The following is a 17,290-nucleotide window of genomic DNA, read 5'->3' on the forward strand; positions in this document are numbered from 1 at the left end:
TATCTCCTTTCAAATTTATTCTTTAAGACAAGAATTTCTGTGTAAGATAAAAGACAGACACAGTCTATAATCTCATAAAGGTAAATAAATAAAACTTCAGCAAACTTAGGTGTAATATACTATACCTGTTGTTAAAATTCCATAGATCGCATGGTGAATTCTGGTCTTATGTTTCTTGCAAAATTCGCAGGCTTTATCATATTTCTTTTCTAAATGCCTAGAAAAACAAAACAAAACAAAAAAAACCAAACCAAACAGAACAGAAACTTAATATGTAAATGAAAAAAAAAAGAATAATTTGCACAGGAAGATCAGGTTGATTAAATTTTCTCTGTTGGAGTATACTGCACCTGGTAAGACTCAAAATCATACCCAAAGTGCCAAAGAAAATTGTGCTGACATCTGCAGAACTTTTTAGGGGGACTCCTTTGATTTGATGTGGGACATGTTGTCACTGTTTAACCCTAGCCGGCAGCTAAGTAGCACATAGCAGCTCCATCACTCCCTCCTAACCTTCAGTGGAATGGAGAGGAGAATTGGAAAAGTAAAATACACATGTTGAGATAAGAACAATTTCATAATTTATATAAGATGATTATGACAATGACAATGATGATGATGATAATAATAATAACCAGTAGTTGTAGTGGCAGTGGTGGTGGTAGTAGTTGTAGTAATAAAGTGTGAGAGAGAAGAATAAAGCTCACCACCCACTGACTGATACCCAGCCCATCCCTGAGCAGCAACTTGGAGCCCAAGTTAGCCCCTTCCAGGCAACTCTACCTAGTTTCCATACTCAGCATGCTGTGCTGTGGTATGGAATATTCCTTTAGCTAGTTTGGGTCAGGTGTCCTGTCTCTGCTTCCTCCCAGCTTCTCCTGCCCCTCCTCACTGGTAGAGTATGAGACTGAAAAGTCCTTGGTCAGGGTACATGCTGCTTAGCAACAACTAAAACACTGGTGTGTTATATTTTTTCTCAATCAAAAAACAGCACAGCACCAGCTACAAGGAAGAAAATAAGTCAACTTCCCCAGCCAAAACTAGGACACAAGTCAAAAAGAAAATCTGACTAACTGGTCAAAGTTAGAAGGCCAATTCTGCTCACCTCTGAAGTACAAATCTTCTGTTCAGAGGTCTGTTAATACGGTTAGTGCAAACTGGTATGTAAAGATTCAATGCTCAGTACTAGATCCTCAAAGATTGTTAATACAGCCAGCTCAGCATTGCAATGTGGAGCAGTAGAAGTTGTAAAGGCCTAATGCCGCATTTGTGTATGCGAAATAACCAATATCCATCTAAAACCTCATTACAGTGTGCATAGATTTTTCTCTATATTTGAAAAATTGGTTGTTAATTAACTTTTCATATATGACTCATGATTTTATGGAAGCTAAACTGCTTTGTTATATTTGAATGTCCTACCCTAGTATCTGTTCTTCCACTTACTACATACTTCACTTCTTTCTTTTCTCATCTTGCTAAGGGTAACATAGAGTGATTTTATGAAGTTTTGGGAAATTTTGGGAAATAGCAGCTAAGGGATTTCATTCAACACAGATTTCCAATGTTAAGCATGCTGGTGACGTGGACTTATTTCAATCGCAAAAGCTGTAGCTAGGTAAACACCCTTGTGTTGTGTAAGCTGAAAAAGAAATCACAACTATAGCTCAGCTTTTCTAAGGTGGTGGCTCACACCCTACAGTCTATAAAGGCAACGTTATATAAGCTGATTAATTTAAAAGAAATTGGAGGTAAACAAGGAGTATTAACTTAATTCATATCTGCACTAAGAACAGCAAGGCAGGAACATATCCCTTCACCAGTGCAAAGAGTAAAAGGGTCTCTGGTAAGTCTTAATTTCTTCTGGTATTTCAGTTTTAGTTCTGGAAATTCCTGTTGCCTCACAGATCATAGCTTCTTATTTTTTTGTTTTAGTTGTAAGAACGTGAGGTTATCTACCCAAACTCAATGGAGATTAACTATAATAGGAAAAGAAAAGGAGAAATTAGAGACAGATGCTTGAATAAACCAGAGTTCCTTTATCAAATTTACAGTTCATCCATCTGATGCACTGGTAACCAATGTACAGGGGGGTAATATAGAGAAATTGTACAAGGGGGTTAAAGGAATTCCTTTACTTAAACAAAAGTATTGTCTGTCCTAAGTATCTGCCACTGCCACCTTGCCAAGGCATTGATTATTGCTGGAGGGGAAGAAGCAGATGCTAGTTCTGCTGACAAAAGCAGATGAAAGGTCCTGCTGATAAGCCGGGGAGAAGCAGACTGGGCGATCAGGCCTTAAGACCATGACAAAAACACGGATGTTTATTCCTACTGATAAGCAGTAGGAGAAGCAGACTGGGCGCCAACTAACCCTAAATCCATGTCTGAAGATTAAAAGGTGTAAAGGTTAAGAAGAGGAAGACTCATTTACTTCATCTTGAAGACCCCTGCCCACAGGAGGAAGACTCATTTACTTCATCCGGAGACCCCTGCCCATGACCAGAAGGGGCACTGCGCAAGTGCAAAGGACCTTCCGGCTCATTATAATACGAAGCGGGGATAGGTAATAAATATGTATAGGCAGATTGAGCAATCTCATGTCTATGTATACCTTAAGAGAATAAGTGTAAAGGGACAACCACCCTGAGGCGTGCATGTTTTGGAGGAGCTATCCCCATGCACCTCAGCGCTGAATAAAAGCATACCTACTTTACAACTTTAACTAGTTGTGGAGTCTGTCCGCGTATCACATCAAGCAGAAAAAAGGAAAAAATATTATCTACTATCTGCTGTTAATGCTACTTATGAGTCCTCTGGGATTTAAAATTGTTACTTTAATATTGCAACTCATTGTAATCTCTTCTTTGCTGTAACATCTATTTCTCCCTTGCTATTTATTAACTTACTATCAGGGTATTTTGAATATTGAGGCATATATATGTCACAAATATGCAGCTCTGTTCTGAAAGGAAAGATTATTTCTTAAAGAACATTTAAAGTTGAATTTCAATGTGAACTTTTGTATAAACCCAAATTATTCTTGCTTGCATTTTGCAGCTCAAAAGTTTTTTTTTGATCTGCAGGTACTCTGTAAGTGAATGTCAACACCTTGCACACACAGTGAATGCTTGTTATAAAAAGACTGATCTTTCAAATGGGCTGTGTCTCAGACCACAGGCTATTCAGTACTATCTGTTGAAAGAAACTGATGACATTCAAATTGGAAGCACCCTTTGTGAATATCTCTTTTGAGAGACACAAGGAAGATGTTAGGTCACACTAGTAACTGCTTTCAGAAGCTAATTTACAAAAAAGCAGAGTTGTTGAGTTAAAGAGTTGTCAGATGCTCAAGATAAAAATAAGCCCAGACAAAGCAGAAAACCAACTACAGAACCAGAGAGCTCAGAACAAGCAGTAGCCTGACTGGAGTCAGAATAGAGCAAAGTGCTCTTCAGTTTACAGCCCAGGAGGAGCTTTCACTGACAGAAGGAATGATACCTGCTGGTGGAAAAACAAGGGGACCTTCGGAACTCTGCAAACTATTTATCCCTTGATTCTCCATGGGAGTACAAATAAACAAGAATCAATAAAAACCATACAGGCCTCAGCTCTATGCCAACTCAACCCATTTCTGTGCAGAGGTGCCTCCTGTCAAGTGACACCTATAGGCCCATGTTTGAAGGGGAGAGACCACTAGCTTTGTACAGCCAATTGTGTACCAATACTTGACTATGCAGTTAATATACTTGTGGGATAAAGCTAGATACATGCCATTGGAGAGTCTCATTAAACTAGGAAGTCTGATGTATCAAATCTCACCTCTTTTTTTTTTTTTTTTTTTGCTGGACAAGACTCTAAATGTTTTAAACAAGAAAGTGTTTCATGAACTGCTAAAGAAATGACAAGCCTCCAAAGAGCAGAGAGGCAAAAAGAAAGAATATTTAAGTTACTTCTAAATACTTTTGCTAGATTTTTGAAGCAGTATTTTCTGCCATTACATAATGCCATCAGTAAAACTGATCATAACAAGTCCAAGTTCTGTATGTACACATTGAAAGCATAACTAAAATCTTCACTGCTGCTTCTGTATGTAAGTGTGTACCAGCATGTACACAAGTAGTCCAAGTAGTCCCATTTGATTAAGACAAACTGCTATTTGAGATATCCAGTATGTGAATTGCTCATAGAAAGACAGGTTCAAACCTGAAATGGTGTGCTGTCATATGAATGAATATGAAAAGTACAGTGTAATTTCTATGAAGGCTTATATGAAAATTCAGTATGACAAAAATATTAAGACATTAAAATAGGACTTTAAATATTATTTAATTTTTAATGTCTTATGCATGGTTTGTAGTTTTCACCAATAAACTAATCCTGAAGTAAAATGTAGATGCATACTTTCACACGAGGTCACCTGACACCAGAATTAATGATGTAAAAATTCTGCTCCATTAAAATGGCTTTTTTACAGCTTTCTCCTCTCCTTTCCTCTCCTTCTCCCTCTTCCTCTCCCTCTTCCTCTCCCTCTTCTCTCCCTCTTCCTCTCCCTCTCCCTCTCCCCATTTTCTTTTTGCACTACGATAAACAGGTGTGCAAACTAAAGACTTGTTGTGAATATTTAAATTCCTGACAGAAAGTTTAAGATGTCTCCTTGAAAAAGACTTTTACAGAAACATTGGAAGAGTAATTAATGTAGAAAAGGAGAAAAAATCTTGCTTCTTTAATTTGAAAGGCTTCAGAAGAATCATTCTACCATTATACACATCAAGTGAAAGGTGTGATGATTTTAAATACATTTCTGTATTTCTGTACATGATTGTTAGGCAGTACAAAGGTGTGTTGAGAACAGGGGTATGGCAGTGAATTATGGCAGCTGTCACTCCAGAAGCAGAAACACTGGCAGCTTTTTCCTTAGGCCAAGGTAAAGTGCGTGGAAAACTTACTCATCCAAAAGACATTACCCTTTCAAGCGGGGTTGCTCATCATCTACTGAGTCACGTTTGTTTTCATGCAGATCACTCTCAATATTGATGTATTCATCCTCCTGGAAAACAGATCAGTGCCAAGGCTTTGAGAGGGGTGCATGCTTGGTGAGTAGGGCACAAAACCCCAAATCCCAGCTGGCAGACAGCTGAAGCAGTGTCAAAGCTTTCCCATCTGCACTGAGCACTTGTCTCCACATCTCCTGTTTGCCACCAGCACTGTGATCAGTGTTAGGTAAGCCCAGTGGTTAGACTGTGGCTGTGAACTTTCCCAAGTGATCCACACTGTTTTGAAAGGGAAAATAAAGGCAGGGGGGAAATACGGTTACTGAGAGCTAAAAAGAGCATCATACAGACTACCACTGCATACATGCTGAAAGTGAGAGCTGCAGGTAGGGGTGGTAGAGCTGTCAATTAGCCAGCTTGCCCAGCACCTCCTGTTGATGACCCCCACTTTTTGTTGCTTCTCTCGTTGCAAAATTTTAATATGGTGGAAATTTTATGTATGGAGTATGGTTAAATTGAGGGGGGAAAGGGACTTGGTGTTTTAAAAATGTACCTAAGCCAATAAATCTGTTATTAAGAAAAGCTGCTGAGAAAAGGTAACAGATAACAAACCTTTAGAGACAGCTAGAATCCATTTGCTATCTTTGTGGCAGAAACTTGACATTTTCATCAGAACACACCTTTATACTACCTGAATCCACATAAGCCTGACTGCATTAAGGCTTTTGAACAACCGCAGCCTGACCTCCACCATGATAGAGGACTGTCCTTGGGGTAGCTAGGAACAGCACAGCCCCTGAAGTCACTCAGCACATGCCATGCCCACCTTGCATCACTTCCCCTGTCCCAGTCCTGAAGGGCAGAGGGAAAGTGCCTATCCCATGCGTATGTACCTCCACACTTGCAGGAGGGCCCATGGAGGGCCTAGAGACACAGGGCAAGCAACTGTTGGATTCAAAGGAAGCAGCATAACCACATTGCTCCCATCTCCTCATTTTGTTGCTGTGCCAGGCCTGCCCTTGGGTGTCCCACCAGCACCATGGTGATGGCAGACAGTGGCTCCATGAACTAGTAGTCTTGTCCTGCGCTCTGGAGGGGAGCTGGCCTCCTGGTATGCAGCCAGCTGGAGCAGTGGCAGGCTGCAGGTGAGCTTTCCTTTTCTTTTTCTGTCACTATCATTTGCACTAGCAGCATTCCCCAAACTGCTGTGTGAAGTAAGGCCCACTACAGACCTTGCCTCGGCCCCTTGCCTCCATTTGGCTTTCCTGCTGCAGATGCCACCAGAAGTCCTGGAAAGCCCCAAGTTAATTCCAAGTGAGAGGCTTGAACCAGCTCAAAGGCAAAGTTAACATAAAAATGTTGCAGAGGAATATGTACATAGAAGCTGCTACTCATTCCCCTAGGAGAAAGCTCAGCGTGACATGGACAGGAGTCTCAAGTCCTCTTGACTGCAGTTTTTGGAGGAGAGGGGGTGGAAGCTGTGTAACTCTGTGGAACTGCGCTGTAACTTATGGCTGCATTTTCACTAACCTTAATTTCTATCTCTTTTTCATCTTGACTGAAATAAAACAAACCTGGGAAATACAGATGCCACCAACTGGGAGCATTCTTCTCAGTGGCTGTAGGAGGTGGGCTTTTTACCTGAGGGACATTGGGTGCTGATAGTATTGAAATATCATTTATTCCTGGGCTCAAATTTGGGGTATATTGCATGCAGGTGCTTATCACAGATTTTTGAACGTACATTACAAGTTAGGAAAGCCCAGCCCTCCAGGCTGAAGAACCATGCTTTCATGTGTGCAGACACGTGTGCCTTAGTTACAGTGTGCTTGGGAAAGGGTCAGTGTGCGTACATGTATCTCTACTACACTTGCACAAAGTAGTGACTGAACACTTTCACCTGAACCTTTTAAATGGCAAACAGGTTTCTTTGGCTAAAATGAAGCTCTCATATTTCATCAACTGCAACTACTTTTCTCTGTTTTTAAAATTTCCATCAGTTCCTTTTATTCTTTTTGTTTTGACATTTTCCTTTTTGTTGTCTTTTGAATAGGAAGGTCTATCACCATCCTCTCTGAGGATCTCAGATCCTGGTCTAGTTAACAGGAGCACATACCAGGACAGTCCAAGTGGTTCTTTCCATCACTGTAAGTCTGGAACCACTTCAGCTTTGAGAACAGAGACATTTCTTTAGCAGCATGTCTTTTCTGCTTTTGGTTGTATCAAAAAACTCCACTGGAAGATGCAAAAGAATATCCACAGCATCAGGAAAACTATTTCTCATGTGCTGCTTCAAGGACCATCACCAAACTTGGCAAGTAGATATGGAACTTTTAGGATATCAGGTTGCAAATTGAGTGTGGATTTGAAAATATTAATATATGACACTAGTAAAATATCTGTGGGCATTTTTAACCTGACTTTCATGTCTTCCAAGTGAGCTACTCAGTATGGTGGCTTAAACAAAAGCACAATCAGAAAAAGGCAAAATGGATATGTTTCTTGTGAATTAATCTGTATTGTATTCTCCTCTTCTTTGTCTAATCAGAGCTGTTGCCTCCAGTTTGTGTTTGTTGAGAAATTTTCATTATTTTGAAAGACCAGGTATTTAATAAAATGTATGCCCTGTCTGACTGAAAGATTGTGTCATGAAATCCAATGTTTCCAGCTTCTCTATCTCCAGCTTCTCAGGAAAAAATGCTCTGTATCAACTTGTCATCCATGGTATGCTCTCCAATCACTATATCTGATGCCTCTTTTTAATCTTGTATGAAGCAGTTATGACATTAGAAAACATTTTTCTGAATCCTCCACATCCTGTCAATTTTCTATGCTTTTTCCCAATTTCTGAGAACAGACCTCGCTTCCCTGTCAGTTTATGAATTTCAAATTCAGGCTTTCTAAAAATATGTATCTTGGAAGTATCATCATAGCCAATTGCTGAAATTGAATGTGAGGTTTATGAAGTTACATAAGATTATTAAAAAAAAAAAAAAAAAACAAAACCAAAAAGAACCCCAAACCTAAATCATACCTGGTTAATATGTACAGTTTTCTTATTTTCTGAATTCTTCATTCTTTGTGAATTGTTTCCAGGACCTTTCATATTTGTAACATCCACACCTTTACTATCACTCTGGGGTGTGACAAGACCAGAGATTGTATTGGTTCAAGTAAAAAACCTAAAGCCTTTCTCATATGAAGTAAGAACTGATTTATACTCTGATGCCTGTGCTTCTATGTTTTAATTTACTAATACAGGGACCCTGCAATTCCGTGTACAGAGCTCAGGTGTTCAAGTCCTCGTGCTATTTACACAAACCTGCATCCACTGGGGGTGTTGCTTAGCTACTGTGAATCTGCTGTTTTCTTGACCCAAACTCACAGATAACCCCAGTGCTGTGCTTTGCCTCAGCACTGGTTCAACAAGTTTGCAAAGATCTAGCCCTTCTCCCCACCAAGGGCAGAAAGGCCTATCTGGGCCTTCCCCAGCTTGTTAGTACCTTTACTCTAGTATATATGCTCCTTATGCATATGCAGAAAATACATATTTTTTAAAAAAAGATGCCCTTCTACTGCTCTTGGAAACTCCTGGAGTGTGTTTAAAGAGAGCAGCTAGCTTTACTGCATTAGTTGTAGGTGGTATACCTACAGAGCTGAAGACAGCCATAATCAACTCCACTATTCCTCCTACTACTACTACTATTATTATTTATTATTATGAGGTTTTTTTTCTTAATGTTTTGAAGAGTACATTATTTCTTTATAATGATCCTTTAAGGGCTGCTTCTTATTCTGATTTTGTAAGAAAGCTTCTTAAACTAAATGTTAAATAATTTATACCCACAAATGATATAAATGTTTCATATTTCAGTGGTTTCTTATGGCAGGAGTTATGGTACAGTCATTTCACTGTGTTCTATTGCATGAAGTATCTCATTACTTACATGGTAGTAAAACTGGTAAAGGAGTATCTACACTTAGCCTTCTCAGAAAATGATCATTTCCAAATGAACAATATAAAAATAAGCTTAATCATAGTAAATTATTGTAAAGGCAGGAATTGGCAGTACTACTAGACATAAATTAAATTTTGCCTTTTAATGGAAGCATGACTATAGAAACAACCAGGGCACTTCCCAGTAACCTATGCTCCTTAAAGATGCTCTGCCTCTAAACTTTACAAAAAAATTGGTTTCAGTAAAAATGTTTCTGCAACCTTGTGTGTCTGGTAGAAAAAGAAGGAGTTGCAAGAAGCTGTTTATTCACCTGCTGTTTCCCTGATAAACCAGATGCTGACATTATCAGTTCCCTTCTTTCTAAGAGAAGAATGTCTTTGCATTCCTTTCAGAGGCATGTATTTCTTTACCAAAGCATCTCTTGCTTCTAACCATGCTGTATTAGGAGTCTGTCATAGCTGTCCCTGCAGTCGACAATGAAAGCCTCCACTGAACTCTCCATAAAGTGCAAAAACCCATTCATCACAAGAAGCAATTCTTAACTGTAACATTGAGATATATTAAAAAGAGAGCATAGTGAAGATGAAGTGGTTCAGTTCTGTACTTGGCACACACCCACCCCTGGGATAGTCTCTTTGAAGACTGTATAAGAAAAAGCAGAGATGTCTTAGACTTTTTTGTGCAAAGGTGAAACCCAGTAAGCACCTATGAGACAACTGCTGTCTACAAAAAATGGAAGTACAGAAATTGGAAGAAACCTCTAAAAGTCACTTTGTCCAACCCACTGCTCAACTGCACTAATTACATAATTTCTAGAAAAATTAAAATATATGAATGTATGAGTAATGTAGCACAAATCTAGTAAGAGCATGACGTGATTGATGGGACTCTAAATAACCACACTTCAGAATGATATATTTGTGTTATTTTCTGCAAGCATAAACCCCACTGATTTCAGCTGATTATACCACATTTCTGGTAAATTCCAGATTCAGTAGAAACTGGCTATTATTGATACCAAGTTTACTTCAGTAACAGACTACTTCTGTTGAGTAAATCATCCATTAAATGCCAAGAAGCTGAGTAATTTTTTTATATTTCATAGCTGATTCTTCAAGTAAAATGTCTTCATCCTCCCCTTTATACATTATTTTTTATTTTGTTTGGTGAAAATGCATATTATTTAACCTTACCCTTTGGAAAAAAAAAGAAAAAAATTATTTTTAATTTCTTATAAAAATAGCAATATTTAAGTAGCAAATAAAACCACCTATTCCCTTCTCCTGTTTGCTTAGAGTCTGATTTTGCTAAAGGAACATCACACCAACATGTCAATCTGCCTGTTTTTATCACCTGCTGTTGCAGATTGCTACCAAAGCACCCAGCCAGAAAGTTTCTACTTCATTTGCACGGTATCCTTTTCCACCTTCCTGGAAATGTCTGTAGAACAAAACACCACAACAGAAAATGGGAGTTCAAGCGTTAGGGACTATAGCTAGCATGGCCCTTATATGACTACATGCCAGATCCACGTCACTTATGAACCTACTCAGTCTGTAGTGTCCTAAGGTAGCAGGAAGTTGAAACCAAGTAAGAGGAATTTGGAGGGGAAAATTCTCTTCCCGGTAGGCCACACCTGAAGTATTACAGAATTGATCAATCTGTTTTGAATGCCAACAATTTGAAAAGTGTTACACAGTTGTGCTTCTGATTTTACACTCTGCTGCACTTTTACTGATTGAAATTTCCTGCTTCTAAAATACTTGATTACACGCCAAGGGCATGGGTACTTAAAAGTGAAGTACTCTTACAATGTTTGTTTAGTTCCGTCTAGATGAGCATTTCATTTGCCATGTCTTTTTGCACCACTACATTCTTTGACATTCCCTCCTGTGTCCTCCCTGCCTTTTAAAGGAAGGACTGGTTTTGCTAAAAGGGTGTGACTTCTATGAGTTGTGCTTCTAACAACAGCACATACTTTTAAGAGTAGATGGTTCTCCACCCCTGCCAGTTAGTAATGAAAAGAGATTGGCTATCAGAGCATCCAGACAGCTCCTTAAACTGTTTATGGTTTAAGAGTGGGTCATTACATTAGCTTAGGAGATTAGAATCAGGGTACTTAAGGAACTCTGTGAAAAACACATGCTTCAATGCAAATGTTTTAAGCTACCAGACTAGATTTCATTGGATTTCAGACTGCATTCAGTCAACTGAAACGAAACCATATGGTTCACTGTTCAAAACTTTGCTATTCTTTTAACATTCAGTGTAACTGAAGACCATTCATCTAAGTTTTCCCCCATGCACTGCCTTTTGCTAGTCAGTGTCAAAATTCTGAAGCAGTAAAAATGCACTTTAAATACGGATGAAGAAAATTTTTGATCAATAATCACAGCATTCTTGAATTCCTGTCAAATGATAAAATTCAGTGTAAGGGCTGGAGGGATGAATGCTCATTATCCATGTGTTAAATTACAGTAAATGAGCTGTTGAGACAGCAAATAAAAGACTTGTACTGTCAGATTTAAATTCAGCTGGATAAATCTTCATGAGGTGTTTTGAAATGGGTTGTAAATTAGCCTCACCCACCTCTGAGTACACTAGTATTTTCTTTAAAAGCTTAAATTGCCAGTCTTGAGTGGGATAGTTGGATAGTATCCTGAAATGCAGGATAAACAAGTTAAAATGATAGACTGGCAAAAGCTGGACATAAAAAAATATAGGAAATCCATTTGCTCTCAGAACAAGTAAAATACATCAGAGGAGAAAGCAAAAGCCAGAAAATATAAAAAAGAAAAAAAGATTTGCACATTCCTGAAAAGATAAAAAGGTGCACATGAATGCTGTTAATGGCATTCAAAACATCTATTGGTGGCAAGCAGGAACACAATGAGGATGACAAAGACAAGAATCCTAAAAATACTTTTTACAAGGAATGTTTACTTAATCTGAGAGAAAAGAGCTTAAAGGCATGACTAATTTTCACTGCTTCCTGTAAGAGAAGGGGTAGTATGTCACAGTTAAATTATAAAAAAAACAAACCAAACTAAAACCTAAAAAACAAAAAACCTGGCTTTAGAAAGCAAGTTTCAAAAATGTGAAAAAGGACTGCATACTTTCCTGTGTGTATCTGATGGAGTTACGCAGTGCAATGCCTTCCTAGTTTCCAAGAGAAATTACAGCAATTATGGAAATGAAATGTAGATTCTTAATAGTGCCTATATTTTTTAATTAACCAACTAGACAAAAGTATCTAGGAAGTTCTGGAGAACGGAGATAAACACAGGAATATATGGCATTTTTTATAACATGTTATAAGCTTGTTTGAATGAAATGAAAAGCTGTGTATGTTATGGCAGTACCAATGTCCTTACATAGCATGAGTAAAAGAAGAATTTTAAAAGGCATCCTTCCTCACATCAGTTTCTTAAGAGCATGGTGTGCTCTTCTACAGAAAGAAGTACTGACTGTTTAATGCATCATAACATTGACAACAGGGGGGCATCGAACAATAAATATTTATTAGCTGTTACCTTCCCTTTGCATTGTATTTATTTTAATGTCTGAATTCCTTTTAAAAATCAGGGATTTTTTTCATCCCATCTACCATTCCTTTTTATGAGCCAGCTCTTATCATTCCTTGAGGAATAAGTGTGAGTTGTTGTTTAATGTCATCATTAGCAGAGATCTGAATCATCAGAACTGATTAGTTAAAATCTTTGCCTCTTAAATGATGGTTATACAAAGCTAGGTAAATCCAAGTTAACTGTTGCAGGGTTTCTGAGCAGGAAATTCTGTGGGCAACAGTAATAATCCTCCAGCTGGTGCCTTAAGGGAGAAGTTAACTGAACCACATTGAATGCAAGAGACACAATAGTATTTCTATACATTGTATATGACATTATTATAGATATAGATACAGAATGTATTACATTAGCATGTAGACACTAAACATGGACAATCTCTGGAATAGTGATGAGAGTCTGAAGATAAAAGTTTAGGTTCCTTACATTGTGTGACATAATTTAAGGGGATAAAAAAAATATTAAACTCCTCAGTGTCTCTGTACAAACAGTGTGTCAATCTGTTGATTCTAGCCTGTGTGATACAGTTAAAATCCCGTTTCACTAGAAAATCCTTCTGTGTGGATGTGTGTGTTTAAATATCAATATGCAATGTGAAACTGAGAAGTGCTCAAATAGTTATCCCCCTCTGATCATTTGTATCGCTAGTAAAAGGCAGATTACTCTGTATTCAACCACTTCATCCCCTTTAGAGTGCCCCACAACAGAAGGCACAATGCCTCCCATTCTTGACATAATAAATCTCTGATTTGATTCTTCATCCATCATTTGTTAGACTTGAGCTGCTTTTTTATGCTGAAAGCTGTTTCCTTAACTTATTTACTTTATAAAACAAACTACCTACCCAGGGTTTACTTTATCCCTGTCTTAATTTTTCTGTCTCTTTGTGTGTTAATTATTAAATGGCACAGGTACATCTGAAAGTACCTATGGAGTGCAATCCCACATTGATACTACAGATGGCTTAAATCCAGAACACTTCTGTGTTTTGTGGTTTAGGGAAGGTATTCATAGCTTGCTTCTAGAAGACGCTGTTTTTTGGAGGAAGAAAAGCATTTAATCTTTGTGCAAGAAAATTTCAAATAGGAAAAAATATCATGAGACTGTTGTCTTCTCTGTGGCTCTTACTGTGAAATGATTTATTTTTCTATACATAGAAGTATTTCCTTCTGTATCTTATTTTCTCTAGGGAGCAACTTGTATGCTGAGTCAGAGAAAGACAGTGTAAGGGTAAATGTTAAGAATTTTATGGCGTTCCAAGGAAAAAAGTAACCAGAAAACCTGATTCAGGCACCAGGTTTTGTTGCTGCACAGTATTCCTGGTTTAATATTTGAATTATTTAAATAGGAGAGGATATGTGGGCTCTTGCAAACTTCTGCAGTGGAAAGGGAATGAAGCACCTGGGTTTCCTGCATATTGCCCTGGTGAGCTAGCTGTGTAAGGCAGTGTATTAACACGAATCATTGCACTGTTCTCCACAGACTGCTGAGGAAAGAGGTGATTTTGAGCTTAGGTACTGAGATTCTGCATCTAGGGAATGTCTTCTTTCCTTCAAGGATTTGAAGGCAGAAACTTTGGAAGCTGACTTCACTATCTTAGGCACAAATTTTGTGGGAAAAGGCAACAAGGATGAAGACCTCTCCTATCACATTCACTTGAACTTTGGGAGACCCAAGTTGAAATGCTTTTGGCTATAAGCTCTGAAGCACAGATGCATTTGAGGGCTCTTTGATTACCCAGGAGAATGCCCTAACCACTGGGCTATCATGTTTTAAGAGAGTTATCTACCCATCTACTCTTGAAGCTGCCCTACTTAGCATGAATTATTAACTGTTGACTGGAGTAGGGACTTGACCCTAACTCCCTTATATTCCACAAATATTCACTGATCGGCAGATTATCAAATCAATCTATTGCTTGTCTGTCTCTATAGTCCAATGAATAAATATACAGTGGTTGGATGTCACTGGTGTTACACAATATTCCACGTGCTTAACGTTCACAAAGACCTTTCTGTGTTACTTGAACAGTGTCTGGCTGATGTTCACACCCACTATGTGCTACTTTTCCTGCTAGCTGAGCTAAGGGCCAGCATAGGGATCTGAAGCTGCAGAGGAGAGCTAGGGGTACATTGCTAATGCAGTGCTCCTTAGAGCCACTGTCTCTTTCTGACCTGTTCTACTTTCAGCAACAAGTACAGGGAACCAGCCTGGCTATAAGCTCCCTGCCTTAATTCTTATTAAAGTGCAGGGATGCTGGGCACTGAGAAACATAACTAACTTCTAAACAGTTTTTGGTGCTTCCATTTTTGAAACCTTCTTTTTCAAAAATGGTTGTTAACGTTACTTTATATGCACAATATGCAGAACCTTCTGGGTTAGCTCTTTACCTCCTCTCTGTGTTCTTCTTGGAAGTAGGAGACAATTGCACTTATTTTATGCACGGAGGAAAGAAGATATGCCACATGTCATTACATGAATATTTTTCTCATATTATTAATATTGATTTGATGGGGTGTATATCTGCTGCATAATGATGATCTCCTCTCCAACAGAACTGTGAATTACCTATCCTCCTGAAAAAGCAGCAACTGGTGCAGCAGATGGGAGAGGTGGATGAGCTAGTTCTGAGATACATCAGACTATGAAATATTGCTGAGTTAGGAGGCCTTTCAAAGACACTGGTATATCAGGCAGCAGATGAGCAGTAAGAGGAGCCTACTTGAATGTGTCAGTTGTGCTCCAGCCTTGTACTATGGCAGGGTATCAGTGCAAAGCATGTTAGATGTTGTAAAACATCTGCAGGCAGAAGCATAAATTGTTACATCTTTTTTCAGGGACTGAAATAGACATTGTTCATTGTTTGTAAGTCCTTCAACTTCCCACAAAGCAAAAGAAACCACGCTTACCTGGAAGGCCAAATTGCGCACTCCTGAGTGATCACAGGTGGTCTCCTTCAGCTCCATGTGTATAGCATGGGTGAGAGAGCTTTGGGTAAATGTTAAATGATACCTGCAGCACAGGGCAACAGGAGCCAGCACCTGGTTAATCCATCCAGAGGTCGGCGAGTATCACTTGAGGTCTAGTTAGCTGGAGGCACTCCCAGGTTGCTCTTGCTCACTCAGGGCTCCACCTTCTTACTCGCCTGGCACAGCCCCTTTTGGCCAGTGTGGGAAACTGCATTCAGTGTTTCCTTAGATAAAAAGGGAGAGTTTGTGGGCCCCAAGAGGCTGATACATCCCTGGGTGATTCCGAAGGCAAATGTGTGTACTTACGTGACACACACTTGGCTTTCGACACTTGCCTGGGGGAAGATCTCCCACACCCAGATCTTTGAGAGGTCAGCACAGTTTTTGTCTTTTTTTAACAGCTATTCTCAAGTTACAGTTTCTGTGATGTTATCATGGCTCTGTTTTCATGGTGGTTAGAGACTTCATCTAGCCAGAGAAAACAATGGAAAATTAACAACTCACAAACCTCCATAACAAACACCGGTTATGCATTTTCAGTTGGCATGTCAAATCTGATGGCACGGCGTCATTTGGATGACTGTCCTCAGATTACTCACTTTTAGAGAACAGTTTTCTAATACTTTCCAGGCTTGCTATTTGCAGAATGGCAAAATTATGTTCTTAGAACTGTCAGTTGGGTCTCCTACCCAAGGTTTTGGTTGCTTTTGGACTCTTGTCTTTACAGCTTGTTCTGTGTAAATTCCCTGGAAATAGTAGCAGTGTTACAGACATTAATGTCAGAACTTGAAAGAATATAAATTTTGTCTTCAAGGACAACAAAAATTAGGGAATTTTTATTTCTCTGAAATACAGCAACATATAGTTTTGCATGCATTAGGTGTCTAAATTTGAACCTTCCTTCATGGGGTTTGTAAATGTCATGAGTCCTCTTCCTGTGATAAAAGGCAAAAATTATACCCTCTTTTAGGAATGCAGACAGAATGAACCAGCATGACTGAATATATTCTCGGAAAAAAAAAAGAATAGTTACATAAAAATTTAGAAGATGCATCCTCCCAGCTATGCTTAATTATATTATAAATCATACAGTTGCAATATATGATCTCTGAATTTCATAACTCTGGCTCAAAATAAAGACTAGGGTATTTTTTTTTTTCCTGTGTGTTGTTGTTTTGGTTTTGTGTTTTTTTTTTTTTTTTTTTTAAGTAAGGAGCACATGACTTTTAATGATGTATTTTGATTTTCAGTGTCAGAATCTTTTTGATGCTCCAGGTGTTGAAAGCATGTTTGTTGCCATTCGTATTTGCCCTGTAAGTAGAGCAATTTCTGTGAGTAATTGCTTCTCTGGCACATTAATCATCAGCAAAAATAGCTGCAAATCTCTTTAACAAGTTTGATATAATTGTCTGCTGATTACTGCATACCTCAGCTGTTTTTCTCTTCCTTTCTTCCTTTTCTCCTCTTGCCAGTTTTGGACATGCATTTTTACTATCACAGTGAAGAAGGCAGAGGGAACAAGACAGTGAATAATTTTCAAATCAGCCCATGCAATGTTATTTCTTCCTTAGACTGGATATAAGGAAGAAATTTTTACTGTTAGGGTGGTGAGGTACTGGAATGGGTTGCCCAGGGAGGTAGTGAATGCTCCATCCCTGGCAGGTTGGATGAAGCCTTAGGTGACATGGTTTAGTGTGAGATGTCCCTGTCCATGGCAGGGGGGTTGGAACTAAATGATCTTAAGGTCCTTTCCAACCCTAACTATTCTATGATTCTATGTTAAAA

The 17,290-nt window shown here is 38.7% G+C and overlaps 1 protein-coding gene across 1 annotated transcript in view; it reads right to left on the minus strand.

Annotated features, from left to right (window-relative positions):
* The window catches only part of SLC28A3 (solute carrier family 28 member 3), a 42,308-nt gene extending 26,722 nt beyond the window's left edge, over positions 1–15,586 (minus strand). Inside the window, exons 1-3 of the mRNA XM_031054253.1 lie at positions 15,446–15,586; positions 4,967–5,049; positions 126–217 (exon numbers count right to left, since the gene is read on the minus strand). Of these exons, the coding sequence (XP_030910113.1) occupies positions 126–217; positions 4,967–5,049; positions 15,446–15,502 (232 nt within the window). The 5' untranslated portion in view covers positions 15,503–15,586. The remainder of the gene's footprint in view (positions 1–125; positions 218–4,966; positions 5,050–15,445) is intronic.
* Positions 15,587–17,290: the final 1,704 nt, after the last annotated feature.

The sequence above is a fragment of the Melopsittacus undulatus genome, chromosome Z (assembly GCF_012275295.1).
Source record: "Melopsittacus undulatus isolate bMelUnd1 chromosome Z, bMelUnd1.mat.Z, whole genome shotgun sequence".
Classification (NCBI taxonomy): Eukaryota; Metazoa; Chordata; class Aves; order Psittaciformes; family Psittaculidae; genus Melopsittacus; species Melopsittacus undulatus.